At 37.1% G+C, this 17198-nt stretch overlaps 1 protein-coding gene across 3 annotated transcripts in view; it reads left to right on the top strand.

Moving 5' to 3' along the window:
* The window catches only part of EML6 (EMAP like 6), a 118129-nt gene that overhangs the window by 19866 nt on the left and 81065 nt on the right, over positions 1-17198 (top strand). For all 3 annotated transcript variants that reach the window (XM_056356918.1, XM_056356917.1, XM_056356919.1), the window contains exon 2: positions 16280-16439. In XM_056356918.1, the coding sequence (XP_056212893.1) occupies positions 16280-16439 (160 nt within the window). The remainder of the gene's footprint in view (positions 1-16279; positions 16440-17198) is intronic.

Raw genomic sequence — 17198 nt, 5'->3', positions numbered from 1 at the left:
GGGAAAGCACTAAATGCCATGGGCCAAAACTGCTGCAGTTTCAGTGACACAGATCGCAGCGGGTCAGTGCTGAATCCATGTTCTGGCAGTGGTTTATTTGCTAGTATAGACATAGCTATTAACACGGTTTATGCTGAGGGCTTGGCGATTAAATATCCAGCTCTGAATAATAAATCAGGAAATTGCTATTGAAGACCCTTTCTTGGTGGAATGCTAGGGTGGTAGCAGACTTCCATCAGGCCGCAGTACTAGAGGTCCTGGAGGTACAACAAGCCAGGTTGGGTACAGAACTGACAATTAAAACTTGGTCACTTGTAGAAGCTCTCAGGATTGTGCTACACATCTAGATATTTTCGCATTTGTAGAAGTAAGTAAAATAAAGCCCATCAAAGTGTAATCTTTTTCTCTTCTTTGCCCTCATACAAACATAACACAATTGCATGTATCCCTGAAAATTGCCTGCAGTACTGTTATGCAGATTTCCAGGAAGGATGGCTTTCCCAGAAGAGTGCTGCAGAAACTTTTGCTATTAATCTCTCCCACACTTCAGTGGCTGAACCGTTCTGTCCAAGCTATCCAGGCTAGTGTAAAACACAGAAATAATGGCACATATTCCCTGTTCGTTAATATTTTTATTTTCTGTGCATGTCCGTAGTCTCTTGCAGTTTCAGTGTATGTTGCTTACATTCAGTTGTGCACCAGAAACTAGTGACATGTTTACCTTGTTCATCAATAGAAGTGTTTCTCCTGAAGAAGGGACCTTGTTTCTTTTGAGGATTGTTTTCAAAATACTCAAATGAAACCTAAAAGAGATTATCTTTGTATGTAACAAGCTATTTCCATCTGGCTAGGAGGAACTGTGACTCAAATGCGTGCATTATCTGTAAAGAGATTAAACGAAAACTTAAAAGGGGCCTCTTTCTAAGCCTACTATATAGATATGATGATGGTTTTTAAATGAGGAATTGTTGGAAAAATGTATGGCAATCTTCAGGTTTGGGTTTTTTTGTTTAATATTGTTGAACTGCACCAGAAGGGTTATTTAGGTTTGTTCTTGATGCTTATAATATAACCAAATTACAGATTTATTTTGTTGTGGTCAAGAAACCAACAAGGGGTGACATCCTGTTGGACCTCATATTTACAAACAAGAACTGGTCAGGGATGTCACAGTCAGGAGCAGACTTGGCTGCAGCAACCACCAAGGTATTCAGGATCCTGAAAGACAGCAGTGAGGAAATTAAGCAAGATCACAAACCCAGATTTCAGGAGAGCAGACTTGGGCCTTTTCAGGGATCTGCTTAGCAGAATCTCATGTATCAGCATTTGATACATAGTGCTATTGCTCGTCTGTTTTTTGCTTTTAGTTTCGAATCTTTATCTTAAATGTGGAGCACCTCCTTGTTTTTATGTTGTTAGGCCATCATGTATAGTTTAAAATTTGTTTTAAAAAAAGGTCCAGTGAGCCATATTTTCAGCCAAATAGGATAATTTTAGTATTATTAGACTTAAATACAATCATTTCAGTCATTTTTTAATTAAATAAAAAAATATATATTTATCTAATGCCATGTGAAAAAAAAGACACGAAACTTTTTTTTTTTTTAAAAGGTGTGTTCCAGTCAGGTTGTGAAGCTCATTTCCAAAGTAAAAATGCAAATGTTTCTAAATATATTTATGACTTTGCTATGAGATCATAAAACCCAAAGTATATAATTTTAATATTTTAATCATGAATATGAAATAAAACTTTGGCTTACAATTTTTTTTTAATTCTGAGTTGATTACAGATCTTTTTTTACTTATTCTAGCTGCCTGCATAATACAAAAATGAAATCAAATTTATGCAAAATGCATTGAACAAATTAACATATTAAAAATCTAGTTGTTTCTCAACTAGTCTGATATTTTTGCCAGAAAGAGAAGAATGTGGATAATGTGTCACACATCAGTCAGATGTATTAATCTTTTGCTTTCAAAAATACAAATGTAATCAGAAAATATTCATGGCTGTATTTTTGGCTGAACTGCAAGTATATTAGTACTGCAGAGTATAATGTTCCTGGAGATATTTTAAACTAGCTAGCTTAGGTACCACTAGCACGGAACTCAAAAAGGGCAAACTTATCCTTAGTTTTATTATTCTTTCAGTGGCAAATCTGGGAATTCCTCCAATGTACCATTGCTTAAAATACATCTGCTTCCCATTTGATCTATTTGCCTATACTGAGAACACAACACATGAATACCCAAATCAGCTCAGAAGCTGTTTTGCCACACAACATTTTGAAAGCTATACCCTGAGTATGCTGTATCTATGATATATCCCGTAGACCCTGTAGATGCAGTAATTTGAATTAGGTGGATTTATTGTATTAAAATCTTAAATTAAATTTTAATATGCATGTAAAAAGTTATGATTGTATAAACAGTTATTGGTAAAACAGCTTTTCGATTTATTTCACTTGTAGAAGTTGTATTTGCTGTCATACGTTTCTGTTCTGAAGCTAATGAAGAATGAAATCTGTATATAGTTTTTCTAGAGTTGCATATGAAGCTTGGGATGTATTAAGACAACTTATACCTGGTATATCCTTCTCCTTTATGGAATTCTGCATTTATGAATCCAGTGCCAAATAATACATTTGCTTTGTTTCTTGAGAAGAGGTACTAGTCACTCTCATTCAGTTCTTTGATTTGTTCTGGTAAAGTATGAGGCTGTCCACATGATATAAGAATTTAGAGAATTTTAATTGTCATTAAGGTAGACAGCTTGAGGCTTTTTGAACTTTCTTACCCATCATCTCTATTGCTTTTAGCAATACTAATTTATGGTGCCTCCCTGTGTTAGGTCAGAGACATTTGGGAGAAGTAGATTCTGCTGTCATCTGTAGCAGAGGAGCTGGTGAATCTCGGTGGCAGAGACAAGGGATGTCTTTTATACAGTACCCAGACTACATACAATGGGCTTTCTTAGATACAGACTGCATAGTGACTTGCGTGTGCATACTCTTTATGTTGTATATATGTTATTATGCACATAGACATAGTCCTGATACGCTTTCAAACAGTTATCACATGTTCTTCCTGAATATCGTTAAAATACTATGTTTATGTTAGTATTAACTCCTGATTTTTGGAATTATAATCTCAAGGATAAACTTTTATATCATAGAAGTCTAAGAAGTAATTTGTTTTTCTAGACCTGCTGAACTGCAGTGTCTCATCTGAAAGCACTGCTCATGCCCACATTACCCTGGAAAACAAAAAACATTGTTAGAGCTTATACAGTCTTCTGTGGGATTCCAAAAGGCAATAGCAAAGAAAGATTTTACTTTGATTTGTGTAATTAGTATAAACATTTACAGCTGAAGCTGCTTCTTTCTTTTCCTTGGTTAGACAGTGGGTTGATGGAATAATATAATTGACTTTCTAATGGACTTTCTAGCTCCTCAGGCAGTCTGCTTTTGTATGGACCACCTGTCTACAGTGAACTTGACGTACTGAGTAACTAGTAAAGCCATTTACTTTTTCTCCTTGGTTTCTCTCTTTTTTTAGAAAAGCATGAAAAGTACTTACATAACATGGCAGTAAATGACTTAAAGGAAATAATACTATCAAAAGAAAATACTAAGGGTTAAAAACAAATTAGAAGTGGAATAATTAAAATTTTTTTTAGTAACCATACAAAGTTTATTTGAATATTAAGCATCATAGAATTATTCTAACACATAAAAATGATCAATGAATCAGGAAAGACATAAGAAAATTAAAAGAAACCTACCTTCCTGATTATAATTTTTCTATACAGTTCAGTTTTAAAAATGACATAAGTGAATTTCTGTCTTTCACCAGATACAGGTGTGAGATAAATTTGTTTAAATCACATAGTTTTGGGTTTTACACTGCTATGGCAAAGGGTAATATTTTCATACTATCTTAGTGATTTCTGTAAAGATAAAATCAATGTTTGTACATGTTGAGTGAAGCAAGATTTTTAAGGGCTTTAATGTGTTTATCTAATTCTTACGGTATTTTTAGTTGTTTTAATAGGAAATGTAGGTCTCAGTGACATATGTCAGTGTTAGGTTTGTTTCTGTTAGCCAGTAGCCGAAAATATAACTAAGAAAAACTTGGCAGAATCTGACTTTTAAGTAAATTTGGAAAAATGTCAGTTTATTGAAATACTTTGAGTTACAGTTCTCAGATTGACAAAGGCCACAGGTTATATGGCCTTAATAAAATCACCATTTACCTACAGTTTGTGAAGAAATAACTTTACAGATATATTTGGTATCTGCCCTTGTTTGTAGTGGATATATTTATATGTACTGCCTTCAGGAAGAAAGGCTGCTTCCTTTATTACTGTGATGAAGAGGGAGGCACTAAGCTAACTGTACATCTGTTTTGTTATCTTTTACATAGGCTTTCACAGTCCTTTAACCTTCACAGTGCCTCTCTGTGATGAACAGCTAGAAGGAGGTGAGATAAACCCTTTGCTAGTAAACTTCCATCTAGTTGGCAGCTGTAATGTGGAGCCGGAGAAATTTTGAGTTCACTTCCAGTTTCTGAGAAGAAATGGACCTTGGTAGTCCCACAGATTTCTGTTGCTGCTAGATTAAAGAACTCTTAACATCTTAAGACATTTTCACCTCCAGTCTCCCTGTTCCCAGTTCCTGCATCTAGTGTAACAGTCAGAGATGGAGCAATCACAGCTGAAGTCTTGGTGCCTGTGTCCGAGATCTTCAGAGAATTCCACTAGCAAATAGATGTCTTGATGGTGATTTTCTAAGACATGTGAGTTGGCCATATGTAGGCATATTTTCACAGGTGAAGCAAAACACATACCATGCTTCAGTTTGAGCAACTGAGCTTTGGAAACATTTTCGATTACTGCAGGCAGTGCTATGAGCCAGATTTCTGTTGAAATTGTATCCTTTGATTACTTTTGATTAATAAGGTTTTTATTTCAGTGTAAGACTTCAAAATTATCTTGCTTTACCTAGACATCGGAAAACCTCCACCTGGCAAAGTGAACACCTTAACTATGCTTAGTGTGTAATGTCTGTGTCTCAGGTGCTAGAGATTCCAGTGGGGAAAAGACCTTGACTGTAGAATGAATTCTGTGATATCAAATTTATGTGGACTTGAATTTTAGCTTTTTCTAATGTCTTTATATTGTGTCCTGTGAGGATTTTCTAAAGCAGTTAAGCACACATTTTTCTCAGCTGTGTCTTTCACCTCTACTTCACCTGCTGAACTTGAAAAAACAGAAGTTTCTACTACAGCATGATCAACAAAGATTAGCTGCTTTTTGCAGCAGTTGGCTAATGTAGATACTTCCAGTTCCTGTGTACTGTGCAAGATTCTGCTCTTCATTATACCTAGAGGTCGCTTAGCTTATGGAGGGATAACTGGCTGCAGAATATGGATAGTTGTCATTCAGAAAGTACAAAAGTAAACTTAAATCTAATCTCCACCACAGGAAAATTTTTTATCTCCCTCACTGTGATCTGATGATCCAGAGTACAGTCCTATATTTTTGAAAAGTAACAAAATTTCTAGTCTTACCATCTCACAGAAATGCAAGGCCAAGAAACGTCAGCTGGCAGTGTTCAAAGGAAGAAAATCCATTCTTAGTAGCACTGAAAACTCCCCATAGTTCATGGCACCTAAAAATTAATCTTTTTTCTCCAGCCACGTTTAGTGTCATCACATTTATCATTTCTGTAGACATCTGTAGACATTCTGTGTAAAAAGAATCATCATCTGCTTCTGACTGACTGAATGCAGCTCTGCGTGCATTCGTTTGATATATTATTGAATCAAGCTCTTGCTGTTCTCTACTTCTTTCCATTAAAGTGCTTAAACTCAAAATGTTGTATGACAGCGTTATTGTTAGAAGAATGCCTAAGCAGGATGCATCTGTAACACCATGCGTTCATCGTTCTTCAGGTAAGAACAGTTTCCCAGTTCTGCTTATCAGTTAAAGGCAAACCTATACAAACAATATTGTTATCCCATGTGATTTTTTTAGCAGGAGCCTATGAGTTTTGTCAGATCATACAGATTGTCATAGATGTGAATGCTCAGGGTGAGATGGGATGATGAGATGAAATCTCTTAAAATTAAAGTGGGAGTGATCCAGAAAAGTTATGACACTGGCTGTTTTTTTCTGTGGTCTCAACAGTATTTCCTATTTCTCCTTGACTGTTGTTCTCTGGGCTTTTTCTATTTATTTTTATATCCTTTAAAAAAGATTTTAATATTTTTATAGTCTGTTACATATTTTTATATTTTATGTATTATATATTTATATTTAATTTCAATATATTTTATATTTTTAGTTTTTATATAGTCTTCTATATTTTATTGATTTTGTAAGTCCATCTTGATTCCTCCTTTTGTTAGCTATATCTATTTATCTGTCCTTTTTCCATGATTTTCTTTCTGTTTCCTCTCTCCTTTTTCTCAGGTGTTTCTGCAAACATTTTGACTTGGATTGTGTCTTGGGTGATCTGCATACTTAACACCTATATTCACTGCCGGTTGTTAGCTATACAAAAAATAGAGTAGACCCAGGAAATCCCAAAGCAGTTAATTACTGAATTAGCCTCTGGAAGGAATACCTTCAGCAGTGCTGTCAGGAATAGGACCCATCTGCAGCAGCACTAGTACAACTTGATTGACATCATCATTCTGTGGGCAATTAATTATCACACAGATATTTGCTGTTCATTGTGACCACCAGTTTTAGAGCTGCTGGCTTAACCTTTTGCCTGCATTATGGTCACATGTCTGCATTTGGGAGAAAAGGCACAGCTCCGTTCAGTCCAGTTGTTTCAGCCCTAGAGTGTGATGAAATCAGAAAAATAAGGAGTTTGATTACTAGTAGCAGTGCACAGTTCATGTCATCTGTTTTGACTGCACTTTGAATCTGGTATTTCAACACAGTCAGACTGAAATAGGGTGAACACAGGAAATAAAGGAGGCTACAGCATGTGACAGTGGCTGTGATTTCTTAACTTAAAAATTTTATCTGATGTGTAAATTGCATTTTCAATCACAGTGTTCAGAGTGGCTTTAAAATTCTTTATACCAGATGAACATGAAACTTTTTCTAGTTTCTGTTGAGCAATACTAAATTTACAGCTGTGTGTAATTAGTTTTTCATGTATTGAAAAATCATTGAGTTAACCTGATATCATTTATGTTACTGTTTTTATCTCAACATCATAGACCAAATATCTACTTGATGTTTTACTATGCATTTTATTGCAAAACATTATACATTGTCCATTTAACTGTCATAAAAATTGAACAAAATAGGGTAGGGGGCAAATGAAATGCTGAACTGAAAGTCTTCCCTCTCTCCTGACCCTCCATTTTTGGTCTCCAATTGTAGCATGTTTTTCTTTACAATTGATTTGATTCAGCTCTGTCTTACTGATTTTGTCAAATCACAATGCTTAAGTCAAGAAGTGCCACACATATCTGTCTTGGGTATTTATTTACTCATTCTTTGGCCAAAGCCTTTACAGTCTTGTCACCATTTTTTAGTGATTGCTATGATTTTCAGACTTACATGCCTATAATTTTCAAGCAGAGCAAAGAATGAGGCCATGCAGGAAGAGGTTATCCAGAAATTCTTCAGGTATCTGAAAAGCCTATTCCCTCTCCTTTCTAATTTATGGCTTTGGTAGTTTCCTGCTCTGTTTCTACACCAAAAAAAAAAAAACCAACCAAAAACCCCAGTAAGTTTTATTTCAGACCAGAAAAAGTACTATAGCTGTTCTGGCTAAACCTCGCACATCAATGCAACTTTTTCCAGCTCATGTTTGTTTAGCAGTATCTCCATACTTCTCTCAGCATGGGCCAAGGCCCTCTCTTTCCAGTATAGCTTTATAGCTTTAGGTCTTTCTTGAAAAAATACTCACACCATGCTACATATGAAAAGTTCTGGGAATGTCATAGTTGTGTCATTTTGGGGGTTATTTTCACATGTTGCAGCATGCTGCAATCAGCATTGTGAATGCAAATATGATTGGACTCAAATGGAAACTCTGTGCACTCAGTGAAAGCTGAAGGGGAAAACTGCTATATGGTAGTTTAATTTCAGAATTGCACAGTGGGTTCTGTTTGGTGCAGTGCAGCTAATATGAAATACTGTCTATTTTTCTGATCACTTGTTGCTCAAAAACCACATGAAGACATCAACTGTGGTTTATACTTAGCTTTCAATGTCACTAAATGGGCGTTGGATAAAATCTAGGACTACTTTTCACTGGCAGAAGCTTAGAGTTGCAGAACATACATGAGATATATGTGAAGTAAATATGCATGAGAAAAATATGTCCTTAGAGAACCGTGTGACCTTTGTGTTACTGCAGCCGTGTGTGATGAGGAACCACTGTGCTGCAGTGCCATTCCCTTTTATTGAACCTGCCCAATTTTCGTCTGTGTACAGGTGCATGAGTGTAAATTGGAGCTGGCCTTAATTACAGCGCAGAATAGTTCTGCTCAAAACATTACATTTTAAAGAGTTTGTTTTCTCTTGCTTCTTTTCCCTTCTGTTGTTGGGGAAATCTTAATCATTTGATGAAAAGCAATTTAGTCTTTAAATCTGGACTGACACTGTGACCCTTCTGTAGCTCTGCAGCGCAATCACAAATTCCATGTTCTGCTAGGTTGCTTACACAGCCTTTTGGGCCTGATCTGTCAAGACTTCTAATAAGCACTGAGCAGCTGAACAAATGTTATTGAAATGTGGTGGAATAACTCCGTAGGCTTGAATAAGAAACACTGGCACAGGGAGCAGCTCAGCAGTAATTTCCCCAAAGACAAAGAGGAGTAATTTTAGAGTGGCAGGAATGGTTATAACTTTGCATGCTTTTGTCACCATTCTGCTCCCCCCCGAAGTGAGTTCTGGAAAATAGAAATAAAATCCTTGTCAAAATGCCCCTTGCATTTCCAGGACACTGTAAGTATACTTTAGCATAACAACAACTATTATACTTTAGCATAACGACAGCTATTACTGTGTGTGCTTCAAAGACCTGCATCAAGGCCAGCTGAGCCGAACATCCACCTCATAAATGATTAAACTTAAGACTCAGTTTGTGACCAAGACCAGTTGTGAGCACCAAGCCTAAACCAGTGATTTTCAATCACAGTCTGCATTGACTTCATTCAGAACTGTAGGTGTTTACTTCCTCTGACAAACAGATGGTAGCTGTCTGAGGCAGGCCACCAAATTCAGAAATTGCTGCTGAGAAAGTTAGCCTGTAATGACTTGTTCTAGGTAGGAAGCCAGTGCAGAATGACAAATAAGTGCTCGAACCTCTAGCTGTATCACTCTTCTTCCTACACAGGGAAGATGGAAGGGAAAAGCAAGCAGTGGAATAGTTAGTAAGAACGTAGACCTAAAAAGTGCCTTACTTGCCAGATGATCTTAAAAACATATTTCTGTAGCCATATGCTGTTCTGTGATATATATATATATATAAAAGCAAGATATTACCGAATGAAAATCAAGCCAGTAAACTAAGATTTTGTCATTGCCCTTACCCAGTGGTGTTTCCATCAATATTTATATTCTTATTTTTTCAGGACAAACATGTTCTGTACTTGAGTTGTTTGCAACAAGTGTGTGGCAATATTTTGTAAATTTGAAAGTGTTATTACAGCTATATGTTCACATGTGTAAAAAGTAATTCATTTGTATGGGTGTGTGCATTAACTGTGTTATACACACACGGTCTGTGTGTGCATCAGAGCTACCAGGTCACTGTTGTCTGTTCTGGCAGTGAGACCTGCAGCGCACTCGCATAGCCTGTCACCTGCACTATGGAACGTGCCAGATATAATTGGTTATCCTGGTGTGTGGTCTGCCCGCCAGCTCTTTACTGCATGTGGGGGTCACTGCCTTGCACTGGAAGAGCAAAATTTGGGAGCTGTGTATGTGCATGAGTAGCCATCACTTTCATTATTAAGAGACTGATTTTCCTCAAATAATAGTTGTGGTGTTTATGTTTCAGAAGTAATCTGGGAGGAGATGATATTCAGAATAAGCCTGTCAAATTCCTGGAGTTTTCTTGTCAACACTCCTTTTTGTTTTTACAGCATGATCTAGTGGGGTTTGTGCAGGTTGCTTTGTTCTTGCCTTGTTCCACTTCCCTTTTCCTCACTCCCCTTTCCTTTCTCTTGTTCCCTTGCTCCTGCAGGCCCCCACATTTGCTTCCATTTAACTGCTGATCTTTATTCCGTTGCTCCTTTTCATTAGGCTTCGTTATGTTTTGTGTTATATTCAGAAATGGGGATCAGGCTGCGTCTTGCCTTACTTTGCTCGTAATACGCTCTGTCTGTACAGTGCATTACAGTCTTCCCTTTGGCCCCAACAGCTGAGGAAAGAAATTAATTTTGTTCTGTGAAATGAGGAATTCCTGAAAGAGCGTTTGTGTTCTTTGCTGACATGTGAAGACAGCTCTGTCCTTAGCACCGCATGAGCAGTGAAATGTAGCTGAAAAGTTCCCTGGTCTTCAGACATGCCTGCTGGTCTCTCAGGATCTTGAAAGTGTCACTTCTTTCTGCACTGAGAACTAAGTGGCGGAGCTGAAGGAGGCAGCAAAGTAGAAAATACCTACTGGCACGTAATGGCCTGTTAAGGGGCAAGCTTGGAGCTTCTTGGAAATATTCTTTCTTCAGAGATATTTTTTTGCTGCAGAGAAAAGAAAATCATAGTTGTGTTATTTATCTGTCCGTCATTCAAGCACAGTGCAGTCAGTGCCCCGAGTACTTTGCTACAAGTTTGGCCTAAATTCTGAGGAAAGACTGCTATGTTTGTTCTGCAAAACAGTAGGGTTTGTAGCAGGTTTTGAGCAAGAAAGCATGAATTCTTTCATTAATTTCTGAAGAAAATTAACATATACAGACAGTATCTAAATTGCTATGGAATTTGATTTTAAATTTACCTCACATTTCTCCCCAAGTCTTCATTATCATTGTATAGCACTGTGTTACATAAAACGGCATAATTCTGTAAATGTTTGTCTAAACATGAAAGTTATCCCAAATTTAAAACAGGATGGATTTGAAGTAGGGAATAATTTATCTGTTTCTAACTATCTAGAGTTATTTTAGAACAGCATCAAATTGGCGCGCAGCTTTAGGGTGCACAACAGCCCTAGCACTGGGAATGACATCTTGCATTGTCAAGAGATGGATACAAGTCCATCTAACGCGGTGATTGTCAATGACAGTCTGCATTGACTGGATCCAGAACTCCAGGGGTTTGCTTCCCCTTTCAAAAAGCAGTTCTTGTTTGTCAAGTGGGGCATTCTGGAAACCTAGGTTTAGTTTGTATGAAAAGTGTATTTGCTTGATTTATGCTCACCAAAGGATAGTTAATAGGATGGTTACAAAAAGATTCAATTTAATACAACATTCATTAATACAAAACAAACCATGAAAAATTACACACTCAAAATTTGGAATCATAGAAAAGTTTAGTTTGGAAGGGGCCTCTGGAGATCATCCAGACCACCTTTCTCTTGAGAGCACAGCCTTAGATTAGGTTATCCAGGGTCCTGTCAAGCCAAGTAAGTCTTGAATCTGTTCCAATGGGGGAGATTGTGCCACTTCTCTGGGCAAACTATTCCAATCTTCAATTCTTCTTGTGGCGAAGAATGCTTTTCTTGTATCCAGACAGAATTTCCCATGAAGCAACTTGTGTCTCTTACCTTTTGTCGTCTCACCGTGCATCCTTGTGAAAAGGGTACTCCGCCTTCCCTGTAACTGCTTTTGATGTTCTGGAAGACTGTCATTAAATCCACCCTGAGCCTTCTCTTATCTCCTTGAAACTTCTCTTCCTCAACCGTCATCTGTTCCCTCATCCCTTTTTTGTTCTTCCCAGTCATCTATTCTTTCTACCATCTGTAATCCTCTGGTTCCTTGACTGTGTGCTTTATGAAGCAAAAGTTGTTGTATCCACAGTTTGGGAACAAATTAAATACGGAAATTACAATTTAATATTCAATGTAATATTCAACTATTTGAAGTAGCTTGCATTCCATATCTAAACTTTTCTACTTAGCTCTGTCTGTTTTAAACTTTAAATCTGTATTATATATACATAAGCGTATAGAACCTGTTGCAGAAAAAAGACTTATAGACAAGAAACAAATACTTTCAGTGCCTTGAAGTTCTCATGTGGTTATAAAAGAGAAAGAAAATCTTGGAGCGGAATGTTATTGCAACAGAAATTGCGGAGGTAGTAAGAGTTTACCATCTGGCAGGGCCCCCAGACCAGATGGATCCACTAATGACTTTTATAAAGCATTTCATCAGACCCTGCTGGAACACGACTGGCATCTTTAATTATCCTAAATTAACAGGGTTCCAGCCTTGGATGCTGGATTCATGATTGTTGATCTTGGACGGGAAGGAAAAGGAAATGTTCCCTGAAATCTCTTCTTCCTAACAGAGCTTTTTATTAATGAAGTGTAATGTTAAAATATTACCTAAAGTTTATTGGTTCATCTTAAATGGATTGTTGGCTTAAGAGAAGTGCCTATCAAGGTACTTAAAAGACATTTTTTGCAAACATATCAGAGTGGCTTTGGTATTCACAGTTAGCTTTATGAATACACAAAAGCATTCAGCTGCCCAGAAGAGCAGACTGCCAGGAATCCCCTTGCTTGCTTTAACCTTCCGTGGAAGGAAGGGAACATACATTTCCAAAGCAGTTATCTCTGCTTCTTACTTTACATGTGCATCTGCTCCTGTTAACTGTTGCCACAGAGAGAGGGTCGAGTCTATGGGGAAGTGGCTGCCACTACCAGCGAGCAGTGCCAGCAGCAACTGCTGCTACTTTTATCCTCTCTTGTTTCCACCCCAACTCTTTAGCAAGAGAGCATCCGCTTCCTTTTCCCACAAACCTGGAAAGCAGGGACAAAGTTTCTTGTGAAATTTCTTCTGCCCTTCCTGCTTAGAGCTTGTGGGACTACATCCTGGTCAGCAAGGCTGCCCTTGGTTTTCTGCTTCTTTCCCCTTGGAGCAACCCTTCTCTCAATGCTCATTGATAGTAAACCCTTTGCTAGTGTAATTTGTGGTTTGCTTATGGGAAAAGCACAAGAACTACGCGAATTACATTTAAGAGAAATGCTGATTTTAAGGTGTAAGTCTTGATTTTATTTTCCCATTTTATTTATTTTTGTTATTGGTTACTGGAACTGTTAGGTATTCTCTAAGCTGAGAACAGGTCTGCAAATGTACATACCCTGAGAAGACTGGGCAGACGCTAGCGGATGAGCAAGCAAGGGAGTACAGGCACGGGGAGGTACCATTGTGTGGTAGGGGGTGTGGGAGTGAAGAAATTCATAGCTTACTCAGAGGTGTTAAGTCTTCAGTGGTCCAGCCATTCAGTTTAGTCGAACAGCTCTGTTGTACAATAATGCATCTTGAACAGCTAATCTGCAGACCTGTTGCCTGTGACTTGCAGAAGAATGTCTGGTTGCATGATAAATACTTTTGTTTCTAGATGATCTTCCTGTTGGGAGGAACAGGAAGTAATTCCCTAATAATATTTTTCTATATCATAAATTTATGTTGTTTAAATGCTTAATCTATTCTAATAATCTGTTCATACTGCACTAATACCATAGTATTTCAGTATCTTCCCGTGGCACAAATGGTGATGTGGTATCGTTATAAATGGTATAGATACAGGATAGGATGTTTGCTTAGAAAGGTTGAATAAATGCACCTAACAGTTCAAAACACAAGCATTGAAGTTCATATTCATTTTAAAAGTCAGGGAAGGTCACAAAACCTGTGCCAGCAGGAAATCTTACAGTCCGAAGACAGGAAGTGACCCATGCAGCAGGATATATTTTATAGGTGTACATATACTTTTTATATTTTAACACACAACAGATACTTAAATCATATACGGGTTTCAAATCATCACCAAGATTTGTTCTTGAAATTGGACTCCTTTTCCTTACTCTGTAACCCACTGTTCTGTCTGCCAAAAATAAATGCTTGGTTATCTAACAGCCAGACTGAACGTAGGCAGTTATAGTGCATTGTAAAGGCTGTTAGCAAGAGATGAATGTCCTTAGCGGTTCTGAAAAATCAGACTTCTTATTTAGGTGCCAAAAATTGATATTAGTTCCTAATTTTAGTTCCCCCACTAGTTGACTTCATGCATCAAAAACGATAAAAGAAATAACAGATACATTAAGTACAGGTGTATTTACGTTGTAGGAAATGTGTTCTTGTTTTTAACGTTATATCCTGGAATGGAAATACAAAACATAAAATAGGAAGTTCTAGTATGTGAAAACTGAACTGTGCAAAACAGTGGTAGATGTAATTAAGCTGCAGTTCTGTTCTAGCAGTACGATAGATGAGCCCAATTAATCTTTTCCATCTGGTTCTTAGCATTGAGGGAAAGTATTCTGACTTAATTATAGGTATCACAGCTTAAGTATGGTGGAGTCATCCTTTATTCCCCTTATAGGTTTAGAATTGAGGTGAACTAGTTGACACGCAGTTGTAATGTAGAATCCAATCCTATAAAGGAAAGGAGGAATGCACAAGTGCAGGAGCAGATAAGACAATTTTACTGGGCATTGTGCTGAAATTGTTCTTTTTGCATGAATTGTTCTTTAACATGAAAAACTGAGTACCTATGTTTGTGACACTTCCTTAACTTTTTTGATGAATTCTTCTTAATAATTAGAATTATCTACTCCTGGGATAGAAGACATATTCAGCTTCCCTAAGCAATCTGTTGAATGTCAGTTTATTAATAGGATATTTTTCCTTATTCCATCTGTAGCTCACGTACTCAGACATTGTTCAAATTTGTTTCCTGGATAATAGTGTAAAACTGTCTTTGTATTCATATTACTTTAGGGAGGGTTTTTTATTAATAAAATCCCCAAGTTAGATTTTTTCAAACTAGATCCTCTGGGTTTTGGCAAAGAGAATACCTCAAGGGTTGAAGAGTAGCTTCATAATAGGTCAGAATAATTGCAAACAACAGCTTCTGGTACTGTGTCACTACTGATAGCCTGCATTCCTCATGTTAATGTGCAATGAGGTTTGCTAATTGGTGGCCTTTCGTCTTTTGTGTTACAGTGAAAATCTGGTATGTGTGATGAGCAAAATGGAATTTATTTTTTTTAAAATGATGCTACTGCTCGGTTCCAGAAAATGTATGTAATCTAAGAGAAATGCTCCCAACACAACAAAATGGAAGTCAATACTAGTGTTCATACTTAGGCAGGGGCGAGAGAGGATAGTGTGGGCTGCCTGGTGGAGATTTTCATGTATGAGAGATTGTGAACAGAAACCTAGTTTGCTTCTGCTAATAGAGCCAGCATTAGAGTGCAGCTTGCAGTAACAGATCTCTGTACAAATACTACACAGAATAAAAAAGTTGAGTGTTTAATATGTTTAATAAATGTATAAGAAAGAGTTGGCCAAAACAAGTCTTCTGAATGGTGGTAGTAGAGTTAATCGCTGAAAACCAGGAAACAGTTTCTGAAACATTGGCACCTTTCTTGGATTTAAGTAGTGGAAATAGTGCTTGATGTGAAAGTTCTTGTGCAAAGTACTGTTTCTAATTGGTTGTTAGAGAAAATGAGGTAAACTAATGGTTACAGTAAATTTTATCTCTCCGTAGACAGCAGTAACTTCAAGTAGATCTTAAAATACAGATCATTGTTCTTCAAATGTAGGAGAAACAATTTATTTCTCTGTCTCTTCTGAGGCTACTACCTTTAAACATGTAAAGATAAGAGCATTTCTTGCATGTGTTTTGCATAGTGAAAAATATTCATTAAACAGCCACTGGTCCATATTTCAGAATATTTGAGCTGATGTGTGAAAGGGGAATAAATTGTACAAAATGATCCACTGACTTCATAAAGCTATGAAAGACTAAGATAAAAGCCTGTGTGTTCATTCAGCTTATCAGTCAAAAGTATTAAAAAAAATTCTGGTTATGTTTTCCTTAAGTTTTCTAGTTAAAATATTATTATGTGATAAATTGTATTCAGCACTAGTCATGTTGGTCTACGTAAAACATATTAGGTAAATAATGGGATAAACTGTGTTTTGAAGACAGTCGGTGTGATCATTTCAATAAATCAAAAGGAGCTCATAGTTTTTGAGAATTAAAAAAAATATTACTTTTAAATCTGATTTTTACATTTTATACTACTTTACTGATCCAGAAAGTGTAATTATAACCAACTGTGTTCTATTTCAGCCTTGCAGTTCACCCGGATAAAACTTTAGTAGCTACAGGGCAGGTTGGGAAGGACCCTTACATTTGCATCTGGGATTCCTACCGTGTACAGACTGTGTCTGTTCTTAAGGATGCACATACACATGGAGTTGCCTGCTTAGCTTTCGATTCAGATGGCCAGGTTTGTATATCTTATTTCTCTGTGAAATTTCTCCGTGAAATCTTATTTCTCTTTGAATTTAGTTTGATTTCTGATTCTAGATGATATGCCCATTAAAGTATTTTATGTTTAGGTAGCTGTATGGCTGTAGCACTGAAAGTCCTATTACAATTAATTTTTTAATGCAAGGACTGTAAACATAACTCCTTCAAAGATGATGTTTCTGAGGCAAAAATCATGATGTAGAGGGATTGGGTGTTGGACAAATATCCAGAGAAGAAACGGCCCTCTGGCTCAAATGTATTACCTCCACCACATACTTGTCACCTGCTGTACAAAGAGATCAGTTCCTGGCAAAGTTCTCACAATCCTGCAGCTTTTTTGGCAGAGGAGCTCCAGCGATCTCACTGCTAGGAGAGCTCGTTGGCTGGGGTGTGCAGTCAATTTAATTGAATAATGGGGTTAGGACACAGAGTGTGTGGCTTTGTACAATGTGATTAGATTATATGATATTTTGAGACAAAATTGAAAATATAAGTAAATGGTGGGCTATTCACAGCTAAGCACGTTGATTTCCACACACATACACACACACAGAGGCAAACTGTTTAAAGCATTCAGTTGTGAGTGAAGTAGGACAATAGAGCTACGATTCACATAAACCTGAGAAATATTTCACATTCATAGTTTTATAGATACTTATCTGTGCAATTTTGTTGTTATTGATATCCAAACGAGCTTTCTGCTGTAATGCTGTGGTCATACTTTATAGATGGTTGC

The sequence above is a fragment of the Falco biarmicus genome, chromosome 12 (genome assembly GCF_023638135.1).
Source record: "Falco biarmicus isolate bFalBia1 chromosome 12, bFalBia1.pri, whole genome shotgun sequence".
Classification (NCBI taxonomy): domain Eukaryota; kingdom Metazoa; phylum Chordata; class Aves; order Falconiformes; family Falconidae; genus Falco; species Falco biarmicus.
The sequence above is the reverse complement of the archived record's forward strand: the minus strand, read 5'-3'. Positions and strand labels throughout refer to the sequence as shown.